At 38.8% G+C, this 15226-nt stretch overlaps 1 protein-coding gene across 1 annotated transcript; it reads right to left on the bottom strand.

Annotated features, from left to right (window-relative positions):
• Positions 1-567: 567 nt before the first annotated feature.
• LOC134677077 (uncharacterized) lies at positions 568-14109 on the bottom strand. The gene is made up of 6 exons (XM_063535527.1): positions 13958-14109; positions 13478-13663; positions 7991-8099; positions 6970-7067; positions 4867-5028; positions 568-3498 (listed from the first exon to the last, which is right to left on the bottom strand). The coding sequence occupies exons 1-6, from the start codon at positions 14000-14002 to the stop codon at positions 3400-3402; spliced, it is 699 nt and encodes a 232-aa protein (XP_063391597.1). The 5' UTR covers positions 14003-14109; the 3' UTR covers positions 568-3399.
• Between the last annotated feature and the right edge of the window lie 1117 nt (positions 14110-15226).

Raw genomic sequence — 15226 nt, 5'->3', positions numbered from 1 at the left:
AGCATAATTACCCAGTAGGCAGCAAAGACGCACATTTGACGGTAGGAACTCAGTTTAAAAAGTTCACGTTCTAAAATTATTAAGTTTCTGTTACAATGCATCGTCATAGATCAAAAATCACCCATTGTCAGCTCTTTAAATTGCACTTCGAAAAGGAAAAATGCATTTAGAAAACCGACATTCGTCTCCATCGGAAATGATTTTCCATGCGATCGCTTCTCAAAACTGCCGCGCTCCGACATTGCGGCTCACCCATGTGTCCCTAATGCTGTAATACTCGAAGGAAATTATTTTTTAAAGAAATGCTGGGTTTATTACTTTTTTAGGGTTCCGTCCATCAAAAGGAAAAAAGGAACCCTTATACGATCACTCGGTCTGTCTGTCTAATTTTGAAAAAAGTACACATAACAGTTATTTAACTACAGATGACAGGAAAACCTATTAGAAATGTGCAGGCGAATGCTTGACCACATCACAACACCTTTTGATAGGACAGGAAAACCTTAGTGTTTAAAGTAGAGGCCCCAGATTTGTGCCGGTCCTTGGCAGGTGCTTTTAAATAAAACATTTTACTTTTACACAAATATTTATTTGCCACTGAAGTACACAGGAAAGTTTCACTCGGAGAAGTTACTACATCTAATGAAAAGAAATCACAGATAAAATACATTGGATCACTAGAACACATCGTGACATTACAGACTACAATAAAAAATATTAATTTGAGTAAGAGTATAATTAAGAAAAATATACTTAAATCACAGTTTTAGTAATAAGAAATTTATCACAAAATTAAATACCTAAAATAAAAGTGAAAATAAAATAGAAAAATATTTCCAATATTGGATTGGCTTAAGCCTTTTTAAGCTTTTATGTTATATGTATAACAATACTTTTTTGTTAAGTTTCTACACAATGAAACGTAATTTAAGTAATTCTTTTCTCGCACTTCTATCACAGCATTCCCAAAAATTATACATACTTATTGTTACAGTTTACCATACAATTTCTCGCAATTCACATTTAAATTGAGAACTCCCCAAGGCACCACTAGCAGTCCATATTACTAAAGTCTTATCATTTCAAAATGCATTCTTCATCTTCACAAACAAGAACCGCTTCCGTTTTGTTTGTTTTTGTTTGAATAGAAAATTATAAGACTATATATAATTGTATACGAAAATGGCTAACCAGACTAAAAAACTTCCAGGGACATCACTGATGATATCGTAATAAAATCAGTAATTTTGTACCTTTTTTCGTACATTTTATATTGTAGAATAATAATTTGACAAAATTGATTAGACCTTAGCTTCAGGCCACAACCGACAAAAAGGCTTGATTATTTCGAACAGTTCATAAATTATTGGCAAAAGTACATCGGTACAAAAGTTACATTTCATTAAGATTCTATGTCTTAACAGTTAATTTTGAATATTCTTCAAGTCACCTTCTAATAAAAGTTAATTCATAAAACGGCCAATACAAAGAGGAGGACGATTTAGCAGCGACTAACAGGGTGCCGGTTGACACCCTTGGGGTACATCAGAGTCCTAATATTTAATAAACAAAACCGTTAAAAATATGGTATTTATACAAAACTAGCGAACCGCCCCGACTTCGCACGGGTAGTTCAACCAATTCTATGACGATATTTATCAGTACTTTCAGTACAACACAAGACATTTACTCACATTCCGCCCGACTCAAGCAATACATAGTTTAATTTTTCTCAGTATCTTTATTGGCTAAATGCAAGCATTACTCAAATAAATGCTGACGAAATGAACAACCTTGCTTTGTGCTCAGTAAAAGTGCTAGTATATTTGGCACTAAACATCTACAACCAAATAGTACACTACTATACATGTTGTTTTTATTCGCCAACAAACTGTTCCGCAGTTTGGCGAAATTTCAAATATGTAAATTTGTTTATTGTGTATGTTAGAAATAAATAAAAAAAAAAAAAAAATGTGCGAAAAGTAGGAAATTCGCAACGAGTGGCGATAATTTAAAACACGACCGAAGGGAGTGTTATAAATCGAAAAGAGTTGCGATTACTATTTCGCACGTGTATTTTACAGTACAAATGGCCCTTTAAATTTTCGACATATGCACGTTTAGTGCTAGTTACCGCACTAGGGCGGTAAAGTAGCACCATTATTTACTGTAAAACATAATAAGTCATTAGTATCTATAAGTACTTTTCTACAGATATATCTTCATCGTCGGCAAAGCATTTTATAGTTTCTCCAGTTAAACAGATGTTGTCCTTTTATTTACAAGTAGGTATCAGATTCAGTTGATTAAATAATTACATCGTTAAATTAATTCGAAATTAAGTTGATCGTAACAACAACAATCGAAACAACTCTCAACGACTTATTTCACAGAAAAAAAAGTAGTTTCTTTGGAACATGTCATATTCTTATGTTGTAGATTGCATGCCAATGTAGATGCGAGTAGAAATAGCAGAAATTAGTACGAATATTGTGAATCGGTTAATATTTTAAGTCCTTAAAAAGTCCAATACATAATTGGCAACAAGTCGCCATAGGAAGCATCAAGATGCTTCCTATGCTAATGTGTGTAATGTAATGTAACGAGTAACACTTTTTAATAAATGCGTTAAGGCCTATTTACACATTGATTGAGTGTTAAGTATGAGTTCATACATATGCCATTTATTAATTGTATAAACTCGTACTTAATAATGAATGTGTAAATAGGCCCTTAGAATAATTTTAATTCCTTTTAACTTGAATTTTAATATTAATCGCACCACATATACATATATTTGAAGTAACTTGTGTGTAATTAATGTTGTCTTCGGTTATCGCGACAATTATTTATGAAATAGAACGATGGAAACGGATTAAATAACCCCTTGACCACGAACGCTAAGGGTTCGGTTCGAAAGGTCGTCGGGATGTATTTTAAATTCATTCATAAGCGATTTAATCAATTTCTATAGTTTGGGTCATTGTTGATGACTGAAGATTTAACTACAACGTCAGAAAGATAAATAATATATATATGTATTCAGTTGATATTTCGGAGGGTACAATCTCTAACCCGCATTCATTTAGCAGGCAGCTGTTTGATACTTGATATATATAAATACAAAAACTGTGATCATCATGAAGGTTTCCAATTTTGTCTACACTATAATCAATTTAAATTAGAGACGACAATCCTGCTACACAGTAAAAGTTTCGTTGGCAACCGTCAGGTATAAAATCATAAAATCAAATAGAAATGCTCTAGTCATGGTAGGTACGGCAATATCGTATATAGGGGCTCTTAAATCGCCTGCTACTCAAAAGTAGATAGACGCCCTTAACGGTACATGAAACTAATGCGTGCATACGTACGGTACGCGGCAATGTGGTTCCTCTTTTATTTCTTACCAGGCGGCTTCCTGGCGCGGCCCTGCTTGATGAGGTGGACTAGCTTCAGTTTCTGAGCATCTTCGCTCTCCAAGTAGTTCTGCAGCATCTGAAATAAATTATGTTTAAATCTCTTGCGTCCTTTAATAAAAAAGACTGTCGGTAGTTTCATAAAATATATTTTGACTTCGTGAGAGTGACATCATACAAATATTTCCTATTTTTAATTTGAACCCTGTTGTATAAGTAAATTGGGATGAATTTTATTTATTTTAATAAGCAATGAAAACAAACCAAATGCTACTTTATTTGTTTCATGGAAGGTTCTAATTACATTGTAACGAATATGTACATTGAGCCTTAGTATGTATGTACATTGTATGTACATTGAGCCTTACGAAGCTAAACGATTTTTGTACAGGTCCTCAAACGTAAAATCCTCTTGAACTCAGAAACAGTTACGTATTTTGTTTATGCACTTGGAACCCTTTGTTAGTCAATAAAAGTTCAAAATAGATTGTGGGATTTCGGACGCGCACATGAGGCTTTCTGTAACTTTTAAAAGAACCTTTAGAACACCATAATGACGTTGTATGCCAGTTTGCAGCTTATTATCTCTCATTCCGAGGTAAAAGCCTTTATTTTCCTAGGACATTACGTCCTTACAACAACAATTTAAAAAAAAATGTCTAAAATATCTACTCAAAACATACATCATCCTCAAAACATCCAGAAAACACAGTTAGATTATAGCCCTCTAAAAGTAAAATTAGCCAACCTAGCGCATTGCCTCAATGGCCATAAACAAGCGAGCACTTAGAGGTGCATCAAATATTCAGAGCTACAAATTGGGACTCATCTGCGACAACACAATTACTGAAGTTTCGCCCAGCTGCACCCGAACTTATGGGGAAACTTATTTCAACAAATTAACTTCCATGTAAGAGCGGTAAGTGCCACTGACGCAAAGAAGTAAACATGGGGACGGAAGCGGTTAAACATCATTGTTCATAGAACAGGTAGGTAACTAATAAGACGGAGGTTTTTAAAAGTTTATTTTGTTTAGGTTTTGTTTAGTTTGGTTCGTATTATATGTGCATGACTGTGGCGCCGAAAGTCCTAACCACGTTGCTTGGGACAGTCGACATAATATGTCAAATAGTTTTATAATTTGAGTCCACGAAATTTCACATGTTGACAAAAGGGTACACAATCGTTTCCACCTCACAATTCGCATATAACAAATAGATTTGATCGCAAAGAGGTTTAAGGGGCCCTCTGATTACCAGTCCGTCGGACGATATCGGCCTGTCAATTAAACACAAAATTTGACAGTTCCGAACAACTCACAGGCTGATATCGTCCGGCGAACTAGTAATCTGTGAGCCCCTTTATGGCGGTGTTCACCGCGTGTTAGAAACAAGCTACACATTTCAAAGAGACAACTTATAAGGACTAGTTGAAACAGTGCCCTCACCTCCAGGCTGAGGTCGGCGCGGATGACGGCGGCGGCCGGCGGGTGCGCCGCCAGCGCCGCCAGTGTCGGCAGCAGCGCGGCAGAGTGCTCGCCCGACACCAGCCAGTTGGCCGGCAGCGTGCACAGCATGCGGACCACGCTCCAGCCCGAGCAGACTGTCTCCTGTGAAAAGATCTTCACTTTAGTACCACTTTAGCCGCCGTTAGACCGTATTGGCATTGGCTTTTAGGAACAACTTAATACTACCACAGAATAAATAATAACACTAGGTACAGAAGCCTCACTCTCTAACAAAACGCGTCTGTTACGATCAGGACAGATATGGCCGCTAGGTGGCGATAGCGCCACGCGCGGCTTACGGCTAGCCACCAAAATTGATGTGGATGGACTTTTAGCTACCTGTAGCAAAGCGACGAAAGGGCGGAGTGAGCCACGCCTGATACTACCTAACTCATCATAAACTGCAGCTATGTCATCACAAGTGACGAATGAAACCTGATGTTTTCTATCGATGCCCAAGTACCCACAACAAAGGTATCATTATAATACTAATAATGAGGCTTTCTTACAGCCCTTGAACTAAAGGTAAACATATTTATTTCGGTTTACCTAGTCACCTGTGAACACACAAGACAAGAGTTGTCAATTGTTTTATATCTAAATTACAAGTCATCCCCTATTACATGATTAAAACATCCCTCACGACACCGAACGTCTTCCTGCCACACCTGTTTGCCTGTGCCGATGCGTCCACGCATGCTTTACGGCCTGCGCCGGACAATAATGGACACCTGACCCCGTGAGAACTACGACAGGATTCAACAGCACAACTGGTTAAACTTAATGGAAGTATCGCGACACTTTGCAAAGTAATTTTATACAAAGTGACCAATTTTTAATTTGAGTGTAACTTATGCCAAACGACTTACGCCAATCTGAGAATCCCTAATGATTCATTAAAACACAAATAGGTCACATTAATGGATGACTATTTTATATTAATCTTTATGTTAGCCCTAACCGCCCCAGATATCGTTTTGACTCATGCCTTCGTGGGCATTTTTCAAATTTAACATATTTAAGGGCCCACTGATAAACAGTCCGCCGGGCGGTATCACATTCACTGCCCCCGACGCACATGTGCGTCTACCGTCATACAAGTTTGTTCCTAGGCCACGCCCCCTGGCAGTGAATGCGGTATCGGCCTGTCAGTTAGAACAAAATAACATACAACGGTAAAATAGCGTTATGTTTAATTATTCTGATGTTAATTATTCCATTACGAATATATTTATAATAAGATAAGGTAGCCGATCGAAATTGGGGGCCATTACACCGTGTTAAAAGAAATATGATTAGACTGCCATTCGAATGTACTTTTTAAACACACGACTTAAGGTCTTTGCAATGATTAATGTTGTATTCTAAAGTGTACTAACAAATTTATAGCTCAACGGTATCGGTACTCTAGTTAATTATAAATGGATGTTAATTTCTGCGACCAATTAAAAATCCATAGCGGTTGAGTCGATGAGTGGATGGTACTAAGGAAACGTAAGGTATAATACAGGTGTCTCACAGGTGTCGCCCGCATGGGAACGACAAACGGTCACACTTCTACGTTTCTTGAATATTTCTTTAATTTTGCTGAGAAAATGTCTAATAGAAATAATGGGTAACTTTTTCCTCCATAATTAAATCCATAACTATGCACTGAATTATAGAGTCGTTTACATATTATTGTACCGATATCCTAGATTTATCATAGGAACCCTAGCTTCGGGAGAAAAAGTTAATTAGGTACCGTAAAACCTCCCAACTCTAGTCCAGTACTGCAACTACGATCCACAAGTTCAAAAGAAAATTAAGTAAGTATCAATATCAATGTCCCTTTTGGTTTACTCCGTGTTTTTTCTTCTATTTATAAACATATCTTGCCTACAGTAAAAGTCGCACCTGAACGAAAAAAGTACAGTTATTTTTTGGACCATACTTGGGAGCTTTGGAATATAGTTGGGAGGTTTTACACGACTACTTTTGTGGTCATAAAATTTGTTATCTGAAAAAGTACGAGTGTCACCCACTATGAACCACGGCACTAACCTGCAGCAGTGGGTTGTTCACGACCAGGTACCCGATGAGAACGACCAAATCAATCACCATATTTTCCGCCAGCGCCTCATCCAACTTGGGTTGTTGCACTACATTAAAAAAAACACATTATTGACATCATAAGCAAATAACATACTTACAGAGAATTATGTAAGCCGATTGTAAGATAAGGTGTTAACCTCCAATAGCAATATTTTTCCCTGAATAGCCTTAACATTTTGTTTTTATCACAGGGCAATGTGGGTTTATGACATCCAACTATCATAGTGGATCTAAGGATAGTGTCAGATATTTTACATGTCCTTTTTAATAGCTAGCAGGTGACTTTCCAACGGATAGTTTCGTTATGAAGCGTCAGAATTTCAGATTTTCTATTATTTGTTCGTTTGTTAGTCTATGAATACCTAATTGTTTATGTATTTATTTTTGTGTAATTCGGCATTTAGAGACTGTATGATCATATTCGCTTGTCACGTAAGTCGGGTTTGCAATCCGGATCCGAAATGTATGAAATTATCCGGATCTGGATCCGGATCCGCGGATCTTCCCATACATTTTGGATCCGTCGTGCAAACCCTACACGTAAGGAATACCATATCTTTCTTAATTACTGGAAGTTAGAACTTTGAGAGAGATAGAGGACGAAGGGCCATTTGTGCTAGGCTCGCAGACTAAAGTGTACTAAACGTTATCTAGGCACAATACAGACAGCACAGCAATACTATTGATTAGCTTAGCACATTTACATACAAAACTCTACCCAGTGCGAGTACCTTTACTCTGCAGCTGATTGTACATAAATAGACAAATGAGGAAGCTAAGAGTCCTCACTCCATACATAGATAAAAACTTACTTATAATAAGTTTTAAGCGGGATTTGCTAAAACTTATTTGTAATAATATGATGCGATTAACTAAATATTTAATAAACAATACGTTTAATCATACCATAAAACGTATTATTTATGAAATAAGGAAACTGTATGGAGTGAGCACTCTAAAGTGAACTCACTGCAAGGGTTAGTTCTCGGTGCCTCCTTCTCGCTGGGCGCGTGCTGGGTGAGCAGGCGCTGCACCGCGGCACGGAACTCCAGGCCCCACCCGCCTTCCATGAACGACTCCTGCGCAACCAATGTTTACCGTTAGGTACCTATAGCTTACATGTTTTCGTTGTTCGTATCTGTACTTTGGATAAACATGTGTTGTGTGGAGTTACTCGTAGCTCGTAGCTTTGGTTTTAAAAACAAAACTGTACAGTCACCTGCAATAGTATGTTACTCTTCGAAGGCTGCAAAAATATCTGACACGATCTTATTTGTAGAGCCCTAAGAGCGTGTCACATATTTTTGCCGCCTTCGGAGAGTAACATACTAGTGCAGGTGACTGTACCTACCGAAATATAGGGAACTTGCCAAAACAAACATTGTAAATAAGTATGTACACCCCGTTTTCAGTAGTATTTATAGATGGTTTCAAAAACTTTGAAATGGGGAAATTAACGTGGAATATTTCTCAACTGACATAGTTTCCTGTAAACTTCAAGTAATCTAGACGAAGCTAGTGAACACTACCTAGTAAGGAATGCTGAGTAACAACCTTTCCCTACGCAAAATATGACAAGATTTAATCAAATAATTACCTATCACTATTTTTGTACTTCATAAATGTGTACAATGTATCCGGTATCCCAACCGGAGCAGGAGCCATTTATCCGTCAGAAACAGAAAATCTGTCCGGAAATCAGAGACAAGTCCCGTGAAGCATGTTACCTTTGTAACTGGCGTCCCTCACGCAACCAGATTCCGTTGGGGTCTGCAAACTACTTAACTTGGTTCGTGTAACTGATTTAGTGGCACGCGATCCGACTCCACAACTTTTGGTCAAGTTATAGTTCAAGGAAAGAGTCGGTTTAAGCCGAGTAAGTCTACGCCAAATTTTAAAAATGTTTGTTTATCCCTTATTTATTTAATCACTAAATATAACGGCAACATACTTAAGTAGGTACTATCAATTTGAACATATGTGAAAGACCTCTCATTTGACACTAAATAGAAGAATATTTTTTTATCCTTCTTGTAATTCTTATCACACTATTTTTAACTGTACTCTTTGACGGTATGACATAACAATCATGCAAAAACTACCATAATCACTCCCTAAAACCGACTTCGTAATTAAACACTTAATCAACATTATTTCCTTTATTTCATTCACTTTTCCAAACAAACCCATCCAACACAAAGCAAACAATACATCAAACAAAAATCTCCACCGGCGTATCTAGTTGCTACTCCCAAGGGCCCTGGTTCGATTCCCCGCTGAAACTTTGATGTCTAGAGGCCCGGTGCGCGCTCGTTTGCGGGGTATGCATTAAACACAATTATAAGTTTATTACGCCGACCGCAGATGTTGTGGGGGCCCAAATTGGCTATGAGTGATTGTAATGTTTTTGATATAGTGTTTGAAAATTGTTAGTTCACAGGGAGGCTCATTTGGATCACGCATAATATTAACGGGTAAGATGACGAAGAGTTTAATTTCAACAACCTTTGCACTTACAACAAACAATATTGGGAAAAACGAGTACGATGTCCCTGGACTTAGTGGACTAAAAGATTTAGCAAAGACGGTATATTTTTTCACATTTTATGATTCCCTGCTTGTCGGTAACTGAGAGAAATTGAGATGTCGGTCACGCCCCTCGAGCAAATATGTAGTAACATGACATGAGCTAAGGTTAATATGATGATAATCCATTACAATTGGTCATAACGTAATATTATAGTTAGTTGAGATGTCGCTTGATTAAGCCTGTAGCAACAGCAACATCATACTAACGTCGCAACCAAGCGTAGCCTGTGCGCAACTGTAAATAACACCAATGTACCTATGATGATTGGAAAGCTTTGACAAGCCAGCAAGCCTTTAAATTCCCTTCAAACCACGCTTTTAGAGACTTTGCTTAGAACACATCGCTCAACAAGCACAGTATAGCTACAGCTAGCCACTAGGTCGGTAGGCAACAGTAAGGTAGGTATAATGGGCGGTCCCGCCGCGGCTCGGCCATCGCAATCGATACCGGACTAATGGATTGGCCTGGAGTATCATTGCGTTCGCCGATGGTGAGTTTAAGGCTCAAGAATTGTAACTTGTAGGTATTTTTATGATTTAATAGCATTCGGTATCACTGATTATACTTTTCTTGCTGCAGAATCACCAATTATTTATACCAAACCCACATGGACGCTACGCTTTTATAGAAATGTGTCACGTGCCTATTGAACAACCCATTGAATGTGAGTCGGTGGCCAGAGAAGTATGATATGATGTGACAACTGTGGGATTACGGATTAATACTGTACCAAGCTTAGATAGATCGTACCTACACGGTTAGACAATCCACTCGGATCATATACGTGAGAGCTCAACAATCGATATATGACGATTTAGAAAGATTATATAAAATTCCTTATTACCAAAAACAAATTTAAGGATAGCAAACCATTGAGCAAAACGTATCAAAAGGTTCTGGTAGTTTCCGGGTTCTATTTCGCATAAAATTACCACGTTATCATTAAAATTTCGTAGGATTAAAACGCTCGACTGGTCAGTTGATACTCTGAGTCATAGTAACTTCATGCGCCCCCCGTATCTCATTACCTTACCACAGACACACGCTGCAAAAGCATAAACAAACAATTACCACAGACAATAATACTGATCAAACACGGCAGAGGGCACCGCTGTTTGCGAGGGAAATAAAGATGGCCACCCGAGAGGGGTGTCTCATGTGGATATGTGTTTCATGCAAGAAAGCCCAATGAAGATCGTCAATAAAGATTGAAGAAGTGAAATACTGACGCAGCTAATATGTAGGAAAAAAATGTATACCTAATTACCTACCTACGTACTTATCGGCAATAATCGAACTTTGTAATTAAACCTTAGTACCTAATAGGTTTACACCTTTAGCTTTTCTTGACTGGTGTGCCACCTTCTCAACTACTAGACCATCCGAGCTTTACTAACCATGTACTTCGTACCGTATTATTTATTAGTTATAAAAAAATATCCTGTTAACTCAGATTTATAGACGGTCGGTAAATAAAGGTAATTGAATAAATTTCGCGTGAGACCCGTCTATAAATGTGAGTTAATATGTGTTGAAACCGCGACAGTTTTAAATATCCTATTATTTAGCGATGTGTAGCATTGCGTACAAAATTATACATATCAATTAGTTTACCCGGCAATAACTTTGGTTAGAGATCCTTTTTGCTAAGAATAAAAATACGTCCAAGTGTACTGTAGGGGAGGTAGGGGAACGTTGGGCAGTCAGGAGGCTCGGGCACCCCCTTGTCATCGTCCTGATTCACAAGAACGGAGAGAATCACTAGTGGACTTTTGACGGATGAAGACTGGCAATCTATAAATTGCGATATGTACGTTTTTCTGCACAGAACAGAGTAGATACTCAATTTATAGATTGCTAGTCTACATCCGTCAGTACAAAAGTCCGCTTCTGACTCTCCCCGTAAGTAAAACATACCTTTCGATACAGTCGGCTCCGTAAAAACGTGCAGCGCGCCGTATTTGAGGAAGGTCCGGTTTCGCAAACAGAGCAGCGAGCGGTAATATGTTTGCGGTAGTCTGTGCAAACTTTAGGGATGGGGACGGTAGCTAAGTACGGACTGATGTTTCCGTGTGTATTGTATTTTATGTTTATTTTGTTCATCTTCGTGGCCATCGTAAACAAAAAATTATACTAGTACATACCCGTGGATGCGTCTGTCTAATTAAAAATGTAAAGACATCGAGTATGAGTAGTTGTGTTCTATTCTTATGGTCCTCGTGAAATGACCCTGTTGCTACATGACATTGCATTGTCATTTTGAAAGCGAAAATTTCTTCTCAATCAGTCACCCGAAAACTATGACGACATATATTTCGTAAAAATAAAAAATAAATCATAAGAACTTCCCATGGTCTTCCTTCAAATCAAGAGTGAACAGGCACCTTCTGGGCGAGCTCGCTCCATCGTAGGCCACGTCTACGCCTCGGCTAGTCTGTGGCCATGAGTAAACCCATGCATAATAAAATAAAAAAAAATGGTATCCCACTAAAACATAAGGTATGAATCATTTTAATTTATGGATTGATTCAAATGTCAACCATTTCTTTTAGTAAAAATATTTTTAAAAAGCTTTTGCTATTCATAAACATGAGTTTTTTTTTTACAATTTAACCATAACCTAGTAGAATTAAATGTCGTAACAATTATCTATTGAAATACAAAATGTGAGATATCGCCCAGCCCTAGGGCAGTCGATATAAATTGGCTCCTTGCTTCTCTGTTTTAAATTGATCGACTCCCGAGCGGTAACTTTGTTAAGCCAATCACGGCGCAAATTAGTTTGCCGACTGTACGAGATTTTTCCTATACGCTATCGGTACTGGTTTCTATGTATTAAAACATACATACAGTTAGTCATACTTACAAACTAAACACACACAAGTTACTAACTAAACATTACTGCCGCTCCTGTATTAAATAGGTAGCTAGGTGCAGTGAATAGTAAATGATGAAAAGTGATCTGGTAAAAAATTGTAGATTTAAAACGCTCCATGTCCTTAGTAATAATTATGTGTAACGTAAAGATAAAAATAAGTACTCGTACCTTACGAATACGTTCATTGTATAGTTAAGAATTCTAGATTAAAATTAGGTCCAATCTAAGAACTGTTAAAGGAGTTTCAAAAAATCGCAACTATTTGAATATAACTCTACATAATTGAGAACATGAGAACATTCATTCGGCACAACCACATTATTTCACACAAACAACCTCTCAGTCTAAACGCTTATACCGTCACCTTTTCCTCGTGGGAAATATAACTTGATACAACCAGTTTATAAAATGCATTATTAGATGTTTAAGTATAATATAGCGCGCTCTGTCTTAATCAACTTATAAAATGTATAAAACCAAAGTACCTATCTTCACAAATAATTTGAAACTTAGTTTCGTGAGTTCGTGACCATGCACATCCTTACACTGGTCAGTCTACAATAATCAAGTCGGTGAGGTTTATAAATAGCCGTCCAGCGGTCTTATTAAGTACGGTTTAGTCCGCACGTTTACACGCAGCTAATTATTACGTTTTTATTTGTGGACGGTACAATCAGCGTTAGTCGTTTGATTATTTGGTCTGTCTCGGGCACGGTAGCGCTGTTTGCTGCGCAAACACGTCAACGATACGGCGTTAATTAAGGACCGGTCAGCAGATGCGAGCTGCATACGTTGACTTTTATCTGTGTGAAGCTCGTCGATGCAGTAGGATCGCAACCGCAAATATAAGTCACATTGAGTCGTATTAACGATACACGGTAATGTGTCGTTTTAGAGCCAAAGCTACCAAGCTAAGTAAGACATGGCTGCCTTCTCTAGAGCCCTTGCCGACCTGCCTAGTTCATTTATTGTTATTCTATTGTAATTACCTGCACCAGCTGATGGTCCAGCTCGGCCATGACCCTCAGCAAATGGCCGGTCCTGGCAGCGCGAACAAAGTCTCGCGCGACCACCTCCGCGCCACTAAAGAGCGCGCAAAAGTCGGCGCGCGCCCCGCACAAGCCTCTTCCCAGGGCTACGTGGAGGGATTGAGCTGCCGCTAAGCGCTCTGGACTCTGTACAAGAAAGGATTACATGAAAAAATTAAAACCAAATTGTTTTGATAATAATCTCCTGATCGGCTAACTGATCATTTACATTTAGATAAAAGTAACCATTGTTAAAATTCATTTACAATTTTAAAAGCGTCGATATGAGTTCCAATACTAATAAAAACGTCCTCTACGCGCGGCTTGCAGAGCATACAGCAGACGGTGAGCAGCGTGTGGAGCCCGTCGTAAATCTCGTCCACGGTGTCCGCGCGGGCCACGCCACTCAGGCAGAGGTAGCTGGAACAAGGCTCTACTTACATTGTTGATATTGTTGACGTCCTCCACGCGCGGCTTGCACAGCATACAGCAGACGGTGAGCAGCGTGTGGAGCCCGTCGTGAACCTCTTCCACGGTGTCCGCGCGGGCCACGCCACTCAGGCAGAGGTAGCTGGAACAAGGCTCTACTTACATTGTTAATATTATTGACGTCTTCAACGCGCGGCTTGCACAGCATACAGCAGACGGTGAGCAACGTGTGGAGCCCGTCGTGAACCTCTTCCACGGTGTCCGCGCGGGCCACGCCACTCAGGCAGAGGTAACTGGAACAAGGCTCTACTTACATTGTTAATATTATTGACGTCTTCAACGCGCGGCTTGCACAGCATACAGCAGACGGTGAGCAGCGTGTGGAGCCCGTCGTGAACCTCTTCCACGGTGTCCGCGCGGGCCACGCCACTCAGGCAGAGGTAGCTGGAACAAGGCTCTACTTACATTGTTAATATTATTGACGTCTTCAACGCGCGGCTTGCACAGCATACAGCAGACGGTGAGCAGCGTGTGGAGCCCGTCGTGAACCTCTTCCACGGTGTCCGCGCGGGCCACGCCACTCAGGCAGAGGTAACTGGAACAAGGATCGAGTTATACCAACTGTTCTATTGTAACTACCATCGACTAGTGTAAGCCGACAACAAACATCTTCAAATAAAAAAAATGTAGATGTATTCCACCCAGAATTATATAAGATTATTTGGATTGCGATTTACTAGTGGAATACTATACTACCTTTTGAATTAAAAGCTCTATTTATTTGAGAAAAATTACTCCTGGCAAAGCAAATATACACGTAATAACCATAAGAAGTGTATTGTAGCTTACATACCTTCAATCCTATTGTCCAGTCATTACAATCGGTGGATAAAATAGAGTATAGAAAATTGAATAAATATAAACCAACTTCTACCACGTTTAAAGCAGTAAAAACTTTTTATTTTTTATTTCATAGTTTACGTAATTTTACTAACTGTACAGGTACCTAATTTACACATTTCACATAGCCGAAGTCGACAAAACTTTTCTTCAGTAATTCTAACAAAGCCTGCTTATACTACATAGGTACCTTTAATGCAGAACGCACGAATCCAGAATGGAAAGTAAACAGCGCTGTTTTGGTTGCGGACAACTCTGCGGTAAGCCTGGCCGGGGGACAAATGAACAACAACAACCCGTTATTATATGTAAATTTTAAATCGTGTGGCTTTAAATATTATAGCTACCTACTGAAATTGTCCTGGTAAAAAAACGTTTGTT

The sequence above is a fragment of the Cydia fagiglandana genome, chromosome 2 (assembly GCF_963556715.1).
Source record: "Cydia fagiglandana chromosome 2, ilCydFagi1.1, whole genome shotgun sequence".
NCBI lineage: Eukaryota > Metazoa > Arthropoda > Insecta > Lepidoptera > Tortricidae > Cydia > Cydia fagiglandana.
The sequence above is the reverse complement of the archived record's forward strand: the minus strand, read 5'-3'. Positions and strand labels throughout refer to the sequence as shown.